The following is a 14,329-nucleotide window of genomic DNA, read 5'->3' on the forward strand; positions in this document are numbered from 1 at the left end:
TAAAGTCTTTAAAATCAACACACACACAACCATAAAAAGCAGTAAATACCTTTGGATGGTGGTGTCGCCGGCTTCTTTACCGGTGCTGGCTTAGCTTCGGGCTCCAGCTGAACCTTCTCCACAGGTTTGGCTTCAGGTTCTGCTTTGGGAGCTGGTGTGGGCTTAGGCTTTGGTTCAGGTTCTGCTTTGGGAGCCGGTGTGGGCTTAGGCTTTGGTTCAGGTTCTGCTTTGGGAGCCGGTGTGGGCTTAGGCTTTGGTTCAGGTTCTGCTTTGGGTTTGGGCTTGGGTTCAGGCTCAGGCTTAGCTGCTGGTGCCACTTTTTTGGGCTCAGCTGGTACCTGAGGCTTGTGCTCATCTTCAGGTAGGTAACACAGAGACATTATCTAAGGTTAGCATGAAGTCAATAGTGGCATCTAAGAGTTATCAAGAGGCATTTGAAAGAGTGACATGACTCAACAGGGAGACACACTGAGGAAGAGTGAAACTAGCCACAGTATTACATGGATAATCCACAGAACACCACTTACAGAATACAAACGATAACATTTAAGTCAGAATAGAATCAAGACAAGACAGACATTAAGAGGTGAGAAGCTATGTAGCAGTGAGCACAAGAAAGCCTCCACTGAGGACACTGTTTGACAAGATGTCAAACAGTAGGAAGAACAAAGTTAAGTACCTTTCTTTGGCACTCCAGGCTTCTCAGCAGGTGGTGAGGGAACAGCAGCAGGCTTCTTCACCTCCTCTGGTTCTTTGAAGATACATTCAAACATATGATAACTCAGAAAACCAAAGCAAACAAGACGATGAAAGGAACAGACCAAGTCTAATAAAGTACAATGGTCAAACCACATCATAGAAGAATAGTCAACATAAGGACAGTGTCATCAGCAAAGAAGGAAGATGTTCAGTGGAGAGATGTTAGAAATCAGACATCTCTACCTTTAGGAGCAGGAACTTCTTTCTTCTCTGGGACTGAAACTACAGGAACCTTTTCCTCCACTGGTTTTTTGGCCTCTGGTACTTCAAAATTTCATTAATATTAAGTGATATTTCAGTGAAAGACCAGACAGACACAATTACATTAAATACACAGGAATCATTTTAAAGGTGGAAAAAACATGGAAAGTCATAGATGAATTTAATATGGAAAGTGGTACATGCCAACATCAGCGGTATGTTGGTACCTTTTGGTGGTGATGGCTCCTTCACAGGTGGTGCTGGCTTCTCGTCAGGCTTTTTCGCAGCTTTGGGAGCTTAAAAAACACCGATTGTGTTAGCATCACAAGAGAGATGCTGTGTATTTGCAGCTGAAGCAGTGAAGCGCAACAGAAGATAATAAGACAGAAAAACAAAAAGCAACTGCCATAGATAATTTATTAAGTCTGTTGCAAAATTAATAGTAAGAGAGGAAAAAACATGACAGAACAGGACAAGACAATCAAAGATTTTAGTAACAAACACAAATAAGATGCAATTTTTTTGCGGGACAGGGTGCCGAGCTGCAGCATGAAGATGCTCAGGTCTACAGTACCTTTTGATGGGATTTCCTCTATCATTTCAACTTTCTTGGTCTCCACTGCCTCCTCAATTGGAACCCTGGCAGCTAGTGGAAAAACACACAGGGATACACCCAAAATCATCATCATCATCAGAAAACATTAGCTTATGATGCTCCATGTTACCACAGTAAACCCAACCAGTTTTCAATTTTAAACAATGACTTAGTACTCGCAACAGCTGGATGAAATCTAATACCTCTATTCAAATAGTTTATGAAGTCTCCATGCTGTGTAAAACCTTTATAGAAATCAAAATGTGATGATTTGCAAAATGTTGAAAACCCATCTTTAATCAAAAATAGCACAAAGACAACATATCAAAACTAGAAAATGAGAAATTCCATTGTTTTTGAAAATTATTACAATTAGTCATTTGCAGATGCTTTTATCCAAAGCAACACACATATGAATTCACACAGTGAAGGCACAGCATCGGTGACAGTTTTATGGAGGGGTTCAGTATGTGGACTGCCGAGGCCAGGGACCGAACCACCAACCTCCTGATTGGTGGACGACCGCTCTACCTCCTTATGCGGCAACGTGCTTCAAAAAAGTTATGACAGTTGCAACAAAAGATTGGAAAAACTGAGATGAAAACACCTGGTATAAAAGTTTCTCAGTCTCTTTGCGCTATTTTCAATTAAACATGGTCTTTTAGTGTTTTGCAAATCATAACATCCTGTTTCTTTCTACATTTCAAACAGTGTCCAACTTTTGTGGAAACAGGGTTGTATTAAAAAGCTTAAATAATGTGGTCTACTCAAAAATAATCACAAAAGAAAACTGTAAAGTGCCAACTCAAACTTAAAATGTGCATGGTAACCAGTGCACCAATTAGAAGCAGAATCAAAGGAAAGTAATAAGCATGACTAATTATTCATATGCATTTGTGGTAAGAAATCAAAAGTTTAAAAGCAAAAAATGACCAAACTGACTCAGCAAGTAGTTATGGAAACAAGAGAGGTTATTATGGGCTAAGTAAATACAGAAGATGAGCGATTATAAGACAAAGAATAGAAAAAAGGGTGAGAGAACAAAACAAAAAGAGCTGAAGGACGTGAATCTCAAAAGTAAAGACAAACATTAAGAGAGAGCCATGTTAAGAGCGGCTCAAACACACACAGGTATTAACGGACAGATGACCCATGTCCTTCCAGTGTGTTATCTGATACCTTTGGTTGTAGACACCTGCTGTGTCACCGTCTCTTCTGTCCAGCTCTGATACTCGACTGAAGGTGTGACCACCACAAAAGTGACAGAAGACAACAAACGTGAGGCAAACAGTTTGTGCTCGGTGGTGAAAACTCATGACGTCATTTCACAGTTGAACAAAGTCGCCGTCTTGTGCCGTAAATTACATATGACTGAAACAATTGGCTAAAAGTGGATTTTTTTTAAAGCATACTTCCTGATTTCTTGGATGGATTACTGAACTAACCTTCCGGACACAGACCTAGAGACCCAACAGCTCTCTGTTTGAAGTCACTGTTCACCTTTTCTGTTGGAAAGTGAATCAGACGACCACAAAGAGATGCAAAACAGCTGAAAAGGCTGCTGTGTTTGGCATCATTCTGTGTCTGTGCCCATGGGCCGGTTGTTTGTTACAGCGCTAACAAAAGAAAAAAATTCCACTGCTCAGGTCAATCATAGCTCACATTTAGGAGCTTTAGCAAAGCCAGGAAGCAAATATTAAAAGAGAAACTAAACCCCAAACAGATCAGAATTTGGTCTATATCCAGATCAACAAGACAGAAGACTTAGACTTTGAAATGTCCACACAGCTGGTTAATGAGTGCGTAATGGAAGAGTTGGAAGATGGGATGAAGGTTAAAAAGTGAAAAAAGAGGAACACAGCCTCAAAGGTCAGACATAAACAAACACGAACACATGAAATCAATGGGGAAAAGACTTCCAGGTAAATCTGCATGAGCTTTCTTGATGGCAATGAAAACAACCTTCACAAAGCAGAGATCAGTCAGACGACTCAACGATGATGTTATGATGAACGCAAGAGGCAGATTTGGGTAAATTCCCATTCTGAGACACTGACTGTCAGTTGTACTTGAATTAACTTGAATATAAAAAAGTAATGACTTCAATATTATTAGTAATACTGCTTTTTTATTTACTTATATTTTAGTCCCTGTCAACAAATATTGAGATTTAAAAGCAAATTTCCTGAAAATAAATCATCTTCATCATAATGTTTGTTTACTCCTTTTTTGTGATGTACAAAGTAAAAGAAAAGCAGATAAATACTTCATCTGGATTTTTAAATTTGTCAGTCAGTTCGTCCCTGATTAAAATCCTTGTGATGCTTCATTTTTGTAAGAATTACTTAATCTTCTGTTTTTCCCAGATCTGCTCAAATGGTTTTATGGTGATGGAGAAGATCAAGTTAGCGTGACAAAAGAAAGAAATACAACATGTTGTACCTCTCTGCTCCACTTCCACCTCTTCTTCATAGTGATATGAATATTCAGCTGATTCTTGAGAAAACAAAACGTTTATTTTCTCTTTCTGTTATTAACAACAAAGACAGAAGAGTTTTCAATTTCTGGTGAGAAATATGGATTAGTTTGACAGTCAGTGAGGTGAGGGATTACAAGGGAATTATTAGTGTTTTTACACTGTTAGTGTAAAATCGAATCAGGAGTTTAGATCTATGACAAAGATAATCAGTTGGATGTTAAACTGAAGTTAATTTATTCTTGGTAAAATCTTGATGGGATGGAGGATGTAAAAGGATGAAATAACACAAATAAATACCTCTATGTTCTTCTTCATAATGGTAGAATTCAGCAGATTCTTTGAAAGAAAAAAAAAAACGTGTAGTTTCATTATTATCTTAAATGTGGGTCAAAAGGTTGCATATCTTACTATTCATAAAATGCTCTTTAAATCCAAGAGTTGGTAGAAATCCACTTTCTGATAAAAAAGACTTCAAAGTGAATTGAACTGCTCTCTTGATTCTGGTCTTACCTTGAATTGCCACTGATGAAGGCACTTCAGGCCTTTGAACTGAGGAGTCTGGGACATCTACAGAATATGGAATATGGTTCATACCAAAGCTTTACTTTAAAGACTCTATCATAATACAACAGTTACTGAAGAACAAACAGGCTTGCATGTACGGTAGTATCAGATTAAAGATTTTGGAAAATCCTCTTGCTTCCCTGCATTTGTCAGAGTTGGTGGAGGATATAAAATATTGAAAGCAACAAGTCGCTAGGATCTGCTACCATAAAGCCAGCCAACTACAAGCAGCTAACATCATGCTGGCTAACTGTTGCTGTGTAACAATGCTACCATGACACTGACTTGCCAAGGTCAATGTTATGTAATTAGTTAGTCTATATAGGACCTAAGTTAACTGATTATATTAGCAGTTTGTGGCAACACCTGCTAGTAGTTCAATGTTCTTCCATTCTAGCCTCTGCTAATTTAGGCTAAACATTTTTTAGCATACACCAGATAGCTACAAGCAGCCACCATAACACTGGATAACAGCTTGCAGCTACTGTAACATCAATTAACTACAAACAGCTAACATAATGTAGGCTAACTGATTGTAGTTAACATAACATCAGCCAACTACAAACAGCTAGCATAATGTGGGTTGGCCTATCCTAACAGTACCCTCTTTAACTTTAGCCAGTCAGTATAAACAGCTAGCATAATGTTGGCTATCTAAATTTTTGAATGCACAACTCACTCAGCCTGTACCAGCTCTATATGGAAAATGTCCTGCGCTATACAAATAAAACAGAATTGAAAATTGAACTTCAGTTTTGTTTTGTATGACAAGTTCACATACATAACAAAACAAAAACATTCAACCAGACAACAAAACATTATTGTTTAGGAGAAAACCCATCTTCACGTACTCACAAGAAAAAAAAAGATTATAAACACAACACAAAAAAGGGACCAACAGTGTCTTGGATGCTCTTTGTGGCAGTGCTGTGTGGCTAACTGTTTGTTTGTATAACATCAGCCAGCTAGCTTAAAGTTTGATGTGTTAACAGTTTGTAGCTGCCTTAACATCAGTCAACTTCAAAATGCTAGCATAATTCTGTATATCCAAAATGTCCGTACCTTCCAAACCAATGAACAGCTGTTAAAATAATGTTGATTATGCTAGCTGTTCATAGGTGCGCCAGCAGTTTCCCCAGCTTCCAGTCTCTGTGTTAAGCTAAGCTAAACATGGCTTCAGAGATGAAACTGACATCCATCTTTTTGGGCTTTGGTGAAGAGGGGAAACAAGAGGATTTCCCAAAATGTTGCTGATGAAAATTTTAAATGGTCTAGAAAATGACATACTTACCGATGGGCACCATTGCTAATTCAATTTCTGTGAAAAGGGGAAGAGTGAACAACGTGTTAAACACTAAAAGAGACCAAAGCTGAGCAGAAGCATAAAAGGTGCCGCCTGACTAGGAACTGTACCTTTGCCAGACAAATAAAGCTCAGCTGTGCTCTTAGCCTCTCCTCTGGGCTCCAACCTCACAATCACTGAGTACACGCCTACACGGGATTATTAATGAAGAGTTTAACACTCAATTCATATAAACAATAAGAAAAAAAAATCTGCAGGGCTTTGTGAGGGGCCTTTGGGGCTCGATGGCGCTCTACACACCTTCGTCTTCAATGGTCACATTTCGGATGACCATGAAATGTCTTCGGCCCTCACTTGTGAAGTTGTACTTAGGGCTCTCTCTCAGTTCCCAGGTGTCTTTGTACCATGAAACAATAGCGTTGTCGAAGGACACCTCGCACTCAAAGGTGGCCGATTGGCGCTCGTTGACTTCGATGTTGTGGATGCGTTTGGTGAAATGAATTTGTTCAGCTAAAACAGATAAAGACGTGAATGGGTAAACGTGTTTGGCATCACAACTGGGAATGTATGACATTACTTGAATAGTAGTTTTAACTGACACAACATCCAAATGGTTAGAAATGACGCTCAAAGGAATGTTTATGGGACAGTTATGACGATTGGTTGTTGGGGGGAGGATGGATTTGAGTCGAAACGGACGTAAAACAACAAATGAGATGATGGCGGATGCTTTTCCAAGATAATCCAGGAGATGAGAGGCGTGAAGAATGTTAAGACAGAGGAAGACAAATCCCAGAAGAAAGAGAAAAAAGAGGGTAAAATCCAAATCTCCAACATTAGTCTCAGAGTTTGAATGGGGTAGTTGAAAGAGGTTAGTAAGCGTCAGAACATCCACCACGTCTAGAAGGTTGCAGGATTGTTTCCAGGTACAAACCTTCTACCCAGAGGTCGGCCGAGGACTCCAGGTGCTGGTAGCTGCAGGTGTATCTGCCCTGGTCTTCAGGCTTCAGGTCTCTGATCAGAAGCTTCTGAACCTTGTGTTTCACCTCAGACGTGTACCTGCCCTTCATCTCTAATTGCTTGCCGTTTTTAAACCAATGAGCCTCTACATTAGGGATGGACAACTGACAAGACAGAGTACACGACTGGCCTTCCTTACCCGATGTGTCCTGCAGATGCTTCTCAACCTCCACCTCTGAAAGACAGAACACATGAAGAAGAAAATGTAGCATCTATTAGGAAGGTTAATGAATGATGTAATCCAGCTGTATTGATGATATATTAATGACAGATGTTACACAGCTGCAGGTTCACAGTATCAGTACTGACCCATGATGGTGAGTTTGGCGCTAGAGATGTGCGGCCCACAGACCACCCGGTAGTTGCCCTGATCGGACGACTGGCACTTCTTGATCTTGAGCAGGTGGCGGTCACCGCTGATGCTGATATCGTACTTGTCATTGGTGTCCAGTTTCTGGGTTCCTTTGTACCAGGACAGGGTGATCTCTGGGTAGTTGATCTTGATCTCACACTCAAACACTGCCTCATTGTTGGTGAAGACGGACTGATCGGAGATGTCCTTCACCACGGTGACAGGCTGCAGGAGAAACAAGAGAATTAACTCTCTGAAGTCCATGTTAGTGACACAAACAGCAGCATTTCCTCTTTGTTAAAGTGCTTCGAACACTTTTTTAATCCTATACTGGGGTCTTCAAAAACAGACTGATCATCTCTGGTGGTGTGGTTAAATATCGATGTGAAACCTTGACTCACGTTAATAATAGAAACAGTTAATAACATTTCCTTTGAAAATCAGTCTGACTTTGAAAAAAAGTCTGATTAATTGATCAATTTTGTGCTTTGATTTCTAAAACAACCAGTAAACATATCCTGACCTCTGTTCGCTCCATCCTCTTCTGCAGGTCAGCCACCAGTCGGGCCATGTCCTCATCAGACTCTCTGTCTCCACGTTCCAGTTCCTTTCAACAACAAACACATTATTCAACACAACACCTCCAGACACGAACACATCTGACAAGCTGACTGTGAGAAAGTTACCGGTCTTCCACTTTCTTCAGCTTTCTCCTTCTTCAGCTGCTCGATGGCCTGCAGCAGGCCTCGGTAGTCGGTGATGCCGTACATTCGGGCGTATTTCTCGTACTCTTTAGGGTCGACATTCCTCAACAGCTCAACAATGTCGATGTCCTTCTCTTCCTGTGGACTCTTCTGCTTTGATGGCGTCCTGAGAACAAGAGTTTAAAGGTGAGAAATGAAGATATATTTTGACAAAACAGTAAGATTTTTGCCTATGAGACAACAGAAATCTGACGTCCATAAACTCACTTCTTCAGTTTGGCTCGGAGGTCTCCCTCGAGTTGTGCCGCCTCTCTCTTTTCGTCCACGTGCATGTCGGAGCTGCACTCGATCTCTCCGTGCTTGTTGGAGGCAACACACCTGTACTGACCCGAGTCCGACTTGGTCACCTCTCTGATCTCCAGTTTGGCCTCCTGGCCCTTTTGCTCGATGGAGACCCGACCGCCGTGTGTGAGCTGTCTCCACTTCCCCTTCATCCACTTCACGCTGGGGATGGGGTCGCCCCCCACCTTGGCGATGAAGGTGGCGGTGCCCTCTGTGGAACAACAGGTAGGGAGCTTAGAAAAAGAAAAAAGTCACCTGTTTCTGTGTATTATGTACACGTTGTGTGTTTGTTGTGCGTCTCACTCTCTGTGACGTGTGCAGTTTTGGGCTCCTCGATGAAGTACAGATTTTCCAGTTTTTTGGTTGGAGCGGCTGCTGGAGCTTCAACAGGAGCTGGAGCTGCTCCTTGTTTCTCTGCAGCACGACAACACACAGCACTCTTCATTTATATTCACAAACAACAGAACATTTTTCCAAGAAAGATTTACTGTTCAGCTAACATGCAGTCATCAGCAGCCTGAAATCAGAACAACTGAAAACGGGAGAAACTGACATTTTAAAGGGCTTTAATTAAAATGTAAGGATAAAAGTTCGTCTTTAAAAATAGTCAGGTTAGGTGCTGTAACGAGTACTAGTGCAGTACGTTTTCACAGGTTTTACCTTTGATGGTGACTTTGGCCTTGCAGAACTCACTGCCGGCGTCATTAGTGGCCTTGCAGAGGTAATCGCCGGCGTCGTGTTTAGAGGCCGGACTGATCTCTAGACAGGCCGTCCCATCAGAGAAACTGATCTTGGTGCTGCCGGCCGACGTCAGGTCCTTCCTGTCCTTCATCCACTGGATCTTCAGAGGAGGAGACCCGCAGACGTGACACCTGAGGCTCAGCTTCTCGCCCTCGTCCACGGTCACCGGTTTGAGAGGGACATCGAACACCGGAGGCTTTCTGGCCTCTGCAGGAGAGAAAATGACAGTTTCCTTTGAATGGTGTCACTGCTGAGGCTACTGAACTGAACTCAGTCTAAAAATTATTATTAATTATCACACACAAATATCTAAACCAGCGATTTGGAGACAAACTGAGGTGACCACAGCTAAACTGTCCATTTTAATTGTCCGCAGCAAATTCTGCAAATTAATCTAAAGAGAAAAAAGTTTTCCAGTAACTATTACTTTGCATCTTATGATAAAGATCTCATAAGAATTAGAAAACAATCTCACAACATGGGTTACATCATGAGTATTATGGGATCCATATCTCATAATTATCTTCTGATTATATAATGATTATGAGATCCTTTCCTTGCAATTATTAGATCCAGAACCCATAAATTAAAATTTCATCTTGCACAAAAGATCTGATAACTTAAGATCCATATCATATCACATGATCTCATAACTCCATAACTCCAACATCACTAACTTCTAATTACAAGTAAACTATCAAGTATGATGAGATTTTATGTGTTAAATACAGAATCCACAGTAATTACAAAATAAAGATTTGGAATTATGAGATAAGTGTTTCCTAAGTATGTCTTAGGAATCTTACCTTATGTTTACCATATTGATGAGAAGTGGAAGAAAATTAAGTTTAGAGTTGCAACTAATTACAGAAAGTAGTAAAAAAAAAAAAAACAGACCATCTCAATTTCCCAGAATTCAAGGTGACATCTTTGAATTGTCTTCTTTTGTCTGACCAACAGTGTAAAACCCACAGATACTCAGTTTACAGTGATATAAACACACGGAAGCAGGAAATCAGAGAGACTGGAGAAACCGAATCCTCTCCAAGTCAAACCCACCTGAGATGCCCACAGTGATGTTGCAGGAAGCTCTTCCAGCTTCGTTGGAGGCCTGGCAGGAATACCTGCCGCTGTCCATCACCTGACTGTTCTTTATGCACAGCACGGCCACATTACTCTTAAAGCTGATGTCGTACTTGTCGGAGCTGTGGATCTCCGAGTCGTCTTTGAACCAGCTCACAGACATGGGCTGTGAGCCGGAGACTCGGCCCTCGATCTTCACCAGTTTACCCTCCGTGTCCTCGATCTGCTCTGAGGGCTTTTTGGTGAAAACTGGAGGGTTTTTACGCTCTGAAAACAGGAGAAAAAAGTGATGGTGAGGAGAGGAAGTCTGCTTTTTTCACACAAAGAAACACCCTCAAAGGGCGCTTGAGTGTTAAAGAAGGGAGGGCCGAGATGACATGAGTGTGGCCCGGGTTAAAATACCTTTGACAGTGATATCAGAGGAACAAGAGTCCTTCCCCATGTCATTAGAGGCATGGCAGAAGTATTTCCCAGTGTCGGCTTTATCTGCCTTCAGAATGGTCAGGTGGGGCGTGTTATCCACACAGCTGATCTTATAATTCCCCCCAGAGCGAATATCTTTATGGTCTTTAGACCACGTGACCTTTATGGGAGCAGAGCCGGTCATGTGACACTCAAGCTCAATGCTGTCACCCACTGTCACCTCCTGTGGTGACAACTTCATGTCAAAGACTGGCGGGTATCTTGGTTCTGCAGAGTCCGTGAAAGAGTGTGAGGAAGATAAAACAACAACAAATCTTTAGATGGAAATCTTTGAAAGGTTTGGGCATCAAACAGCTTCACACTGTCTGATCATTAATGTCTCAGGCTCATTACTTTATTTACCGTCTCTCAGCACCTCTGGATTAAAGCAAAACAAACATCGTACAGTCTCACGTTACTTTCATTACACACCAAGCGAGTTTCTCAGCCTCGAGGTCGGGACCCAACATGAGCCAAATTCAAACGCAGATGATTTCAGGAGATCTGTACAACTGACGCAGTTAATGCCCTCACAGCAGCTTTAACCGCTGGAAAGGTTGTTTTCTCTCATCAGTGTTATTGGATCCATAAACACAGTCCATCTGTCCACTGTCTGTCTGACTTTCTGTGTAACAACATCATCTGTGAAAACAGCTTAAATTAGCTGCATTTGTTGGATAATAGCTTTGGTTTGACGGCAGTGATTTTTAATTAATCAGCCTAAAAAGACCTAAAAAGAATTTATGACAACAGCCTTTCTACCTTTTCTACTGCTCTCTGCTGAGGTGTATATGTGTGAATTTGATGACAGCTTTCTTTGTGACGACGCTGTATAGAAGACAAACTCCACAGGGTCAAATGATCTAAAATCACAGGCCAGAACAGGCTGAGAAATTCTGTCTCAGTGTCTCAAACTAAACTGCTTGAAATCAAAATCACAAAGTCTGCTGTAAACAGACAGAGCCTGAAACATAACACTGTTTATTTCCTGAAGTATTCAAATCCTGATCGTTCAATCAGTCGATCGTACAGACCTTGCAGAGTGAGCTTGGCTCTGCAGGAGGCCGAGCCCACGCTGTTGGTGGCCACGCAGGTGTACTCCCCAGAATGCCTCATCTCGCCACAGCTGATCTGCAGCACGGCCGTGTTGTCGTCATACAACATGGAGAACTCGTCTCCCTGCCTCAGAGGCTCGCCGTCTTTCAGCCACGACACCTCGATGGGTGACGAGCCGGCGACGCGGCACTCGAACCTGACCGGCTGACCCTCCGTCTGCTGCAGGCTGGTGATTTTCTTGGGGAAGGAAGGCGGCGTTTTGGCCTCTGGAGAAGGTGAAGACATGATGGTGAGTGGTCAGATTTTGGATGAAAATTTATTCATAGTAACCAGAGCTGGAATCTACTATACTAAAGTACAACTTAGTAAATTAGTAAATAGCTATGTTATTAGAGATAAGCAGAGGTTTTGGACAGAAAAAAACCCTCAGGGGACACGGGTGTACGTGCGGTGGTCTGGAAGGAAAATCAGATGCTCACCTAGCACATTCAGCCTGCAGGTGGAGGAGGCGGAGCCTATCCGGTTCTCTGCCTTGCAGGTGTACTCTCCAATGTCGGCCTTGGTGGCCTTGCTGAGCTTCAGACAGGCGATGCCCTTCGAGTACTCTAACTTACAGGTGGGGCTGGATCTGACTTTGCCGTCTGCCTTGAACCACGAAACCTTGATCTCAGGTGTGCCCGCCACCTGACACTTCAGACACACAGCGTCTCCTGCTGTCACCTCCATGGGCTCCAGGGACTCGACGAAGTACGCCGGCTCTGCGGTCACAAACACAAACTGGTCAAATATGAGAAAACATCTGTGATGCCCGACATCTGCTGGTCAACGCAGGTACTGCACACACTTCAGCTGTGTGCACTTGATGCACATCAGAAGCTTGAGTTTCCTGTTGTTTTTATGCCTTTTCAATGTCGCTGAATGTAGTCCATTACAACAATATTCCCCTAATTTCTTAAATGAACTCTGATAGTGATGATCTCTCTTCTGTTTGAGTGCATTCAAAACTGTTGGACTAAATTCTTTCCCTCAGTCTTAATTAACAGAACACGGGCCGACTGCCTGTACTGCTTTTAATGAGTCTTTTTTAAATCAAGTCTAAACACATCAGCTTGTAAAACAATAAAAAAAAGAGGCAAAATCAGTTTACAGATTATCAGGCGACAAAAGATGAACTCACCAAGGATGGACACGGCTGCCTCACATGTGTCCTTTCCAGCATCGTTGGACACTTCGCAGGAGTATTTCCCTGCCGCCTCCTTGTCGTCAGTGCTGAGACACTCCAGGATGCAGGAGCTTTCAGTCGTGGTGATGTTGTATTTGTAAGAAGCAAAGATCTGCTGACCGTCTTTGTACCAGTTCACCGTGATTTTAGGAGTCCCAATGTAGGTGCACTCTAGTGTTAATGGTTTGCCCTTCTCGACTGACACGTCCTTCAGCTTCTTAGAGAACGCTGCTGGCTCTGAGTGACACAAAGACAATGTTTAGTTTACATTAGAATGAGGACATTATCAGAAGACAAATACCAGACTGATTAACATCAATGTTTGTTAAAAGGGTTCATTTTTTTGACTTTGTTGCCATGATGTAACAGTACACTATGTCATCGCAAGTTCAGAAGTATTTGTATTTAGTTTGAATATTTAAAATGATCGCAGTGTGAAATATTGTCCATTTGTTTCACAGCAATCGTTACGTTGCAGATTTTACATAGAAAACTGATAAGCAGCTTTAAAATATGATGCATTGTTACAGATTAAACTACAGGATATAAGTACACTGCAATGCATCATTAAAATAAATGCAATTAAATAATTTGCATTATGCTGCCCAATAAGTACTTCTTGATACTTACTTGAGAGTTTTGGTGGGAATACCTCTGTAATTTTACTTCATTGCAAGCTTTTCTTAGGTCAAGTATCTAAATATTTCTTCCACTATGAACATCTGCTCACCCTATAGCAAGCACATATATCAAGTGTTGTGTTGTTCAGTACCAGTTTAAGCTCGTAACGGTGCCAAACAGACACTTTAAATGATCTGAATGATTCCCTGTCAGACTGACCTTTAACAGTGAGATTAACTGGGCTGCTTTCCTTTCCTGCATCATTAATGATCTGACAGGTATACTCTCCAGCATGAGATCTGTCAACGTTGAATAGCTCCAAAATAACTTGGTTGTCCTTCAGGGAGAAATTACAGCCCTTTCCAGTCAGGATCTCCTTTGTTCCTCTGAACCACTTCAGCTTGAGCGGGGCGCTGCCTTTCACCATGGCTGAGAAAGTCACATTAGAGCCTGGCATTGCTTCCATCGGCTGTGGTGGCACCACGAAAGATGGAGGTTCTGGGTATACACATAAAGTAAGACAGATCAAACATGGTGGAATCTGATTTAATACATCTATTAAACTATATAAAGGGCTAGAAGTACTTCAATCTGAACTTGTATTTTTCATTATTTCATTTGACTTTCACGTAATCTGCACGGTCACTTGAGATCTGAACCAATAGCCAAAATTTAAGCAAATAATGTCACACAAACCTAAATAAAGCTAACATTGGCTAAGCAAAGAAGACTTGAGTTATGAGTTATGAAGCTGCAGCAAGCTGTTTCACCAAAAACCTCACAGATTACACTGGCAAGTTGTCATGAGTTCGCATATTTGACACT

At 41.7% G+C, this 14,329-nt stretch overlaps 1 protein-coding gene across 1 annotated transcript in view; it reads right to left on the bottom strand.

Annotated features, from left to right (window-relative positions):
* LOC143330788 (titin-like) overlaps positions 1 to 14,329 on the bottom strand; it is a 206,767-nt gene that overhangs the window by 128,598 nt on the left and 63,840 nt on the right. Inside the window, exons 63-87 of the mRNA XM_076747548.1 lie at positions 13,724 to 14,002; positions 12,839 to 13,120; positions 12,141 to 12,419; positions 11,640 to 11,927; positions 10,546 to 10,833; positions 10,120 to 10,410; positions 8,980 to 9,267; positions 8,623 to 8,733; positions 8,245 to 8,530; positions 7,960 to 8,143; positions 7,797 to 7,880; positions 7,231 to 7,498; positions 6,836 to 7,096; positions 6,202 to 6,411; positions 6,012 to 6,089; positions 5,890 to 5,916; positions 4,545 to 4,601; positions 4,332 to 4,370; positions 3,998 to 4,051; positions 2,735 to 2,791; positions 1,535 to 1,606; positions 1,188 to 1,256; positions 943 to 1,023; positions 680 to 751; positions 50 to 355 (exon numbers count right to left, since the gene is read on the bottom strand). Of these exons, the coding sequence (XP_076603663.1) occupies positions 50 to 355; positions 680 to 751; positions 943 to 1,023; positions 1,188 to 1,256; positions 1,535 to 1,606; positions 2,735 to 2,791; positions 3,998 to 4,051; positions 4,332 to 4,370; positions 4,545 to 4,601; positions 5,890 to 5,916; positions 6,012 to 6,089; positions 6,202 to 6,411; positions 6,836 to 7,096; positions 7,231 to 7,498; positions 7,797 to 7,880; positions 7,960 to 8,143; positions 8,245 to 8,530; positions 8,623 to 8,733; positions 8,980 to 9,267; positions 10,120 to 10,410; positions 10,546 to 10,833; positions 11,640 to 11,927; positions 12,141 to 12,419; positions 12,839 to 13,120; positions 13,724 to 14,002 (4,311 nt within the window). The remainder of the gene's footprint in view (positions 1 to 49; positions 356 to 679; positions 752 to 942; positions 1,024 to 1,187; positions 1,257 to 1,534; positions 1,607 to 2,734; positions 2,792 to 3,997; positions 4,052 to 4,331; positions 4,371 to 4,544; positions 4,602 to 5,889; positions 5,917 to 6,011; positions 6,090 to 6,201; positions 6,412 to 6,835; positions 7,097 to 7,230; positions 7,499 to 7,796; positions 7,881 to 7,959; positions 8,144 to 8,244; positions 8,531 to 8,622; positions 8,734 to 8,979; positions 9,268 to 10,119; positions 10,411 to 10,545; positions 10,834 to 11,639; positions 11,928 to 12,140; positions 12,420 to 12,838; positions 13,121 to 13,723; positions 14,003 to 14,329) is intronic.

The sequence above is a fragment of the Chaetodon auriga genome, chromosome 13 (genome assembly GCF_051107435.1).
Source record: "Chaetodon auriga isolate fChaAug3 chromosome 13, fChaAug3.hap1, whole genome shotgun sequence".
NCBI classification, from domain to species: domain Eukaryota; kingdom Metazoa; phylum Chordata; class Actinopteri; order Chaetodontiformes; family Chaetodontidae; genus Chaetodon; species Chaetodon auriga.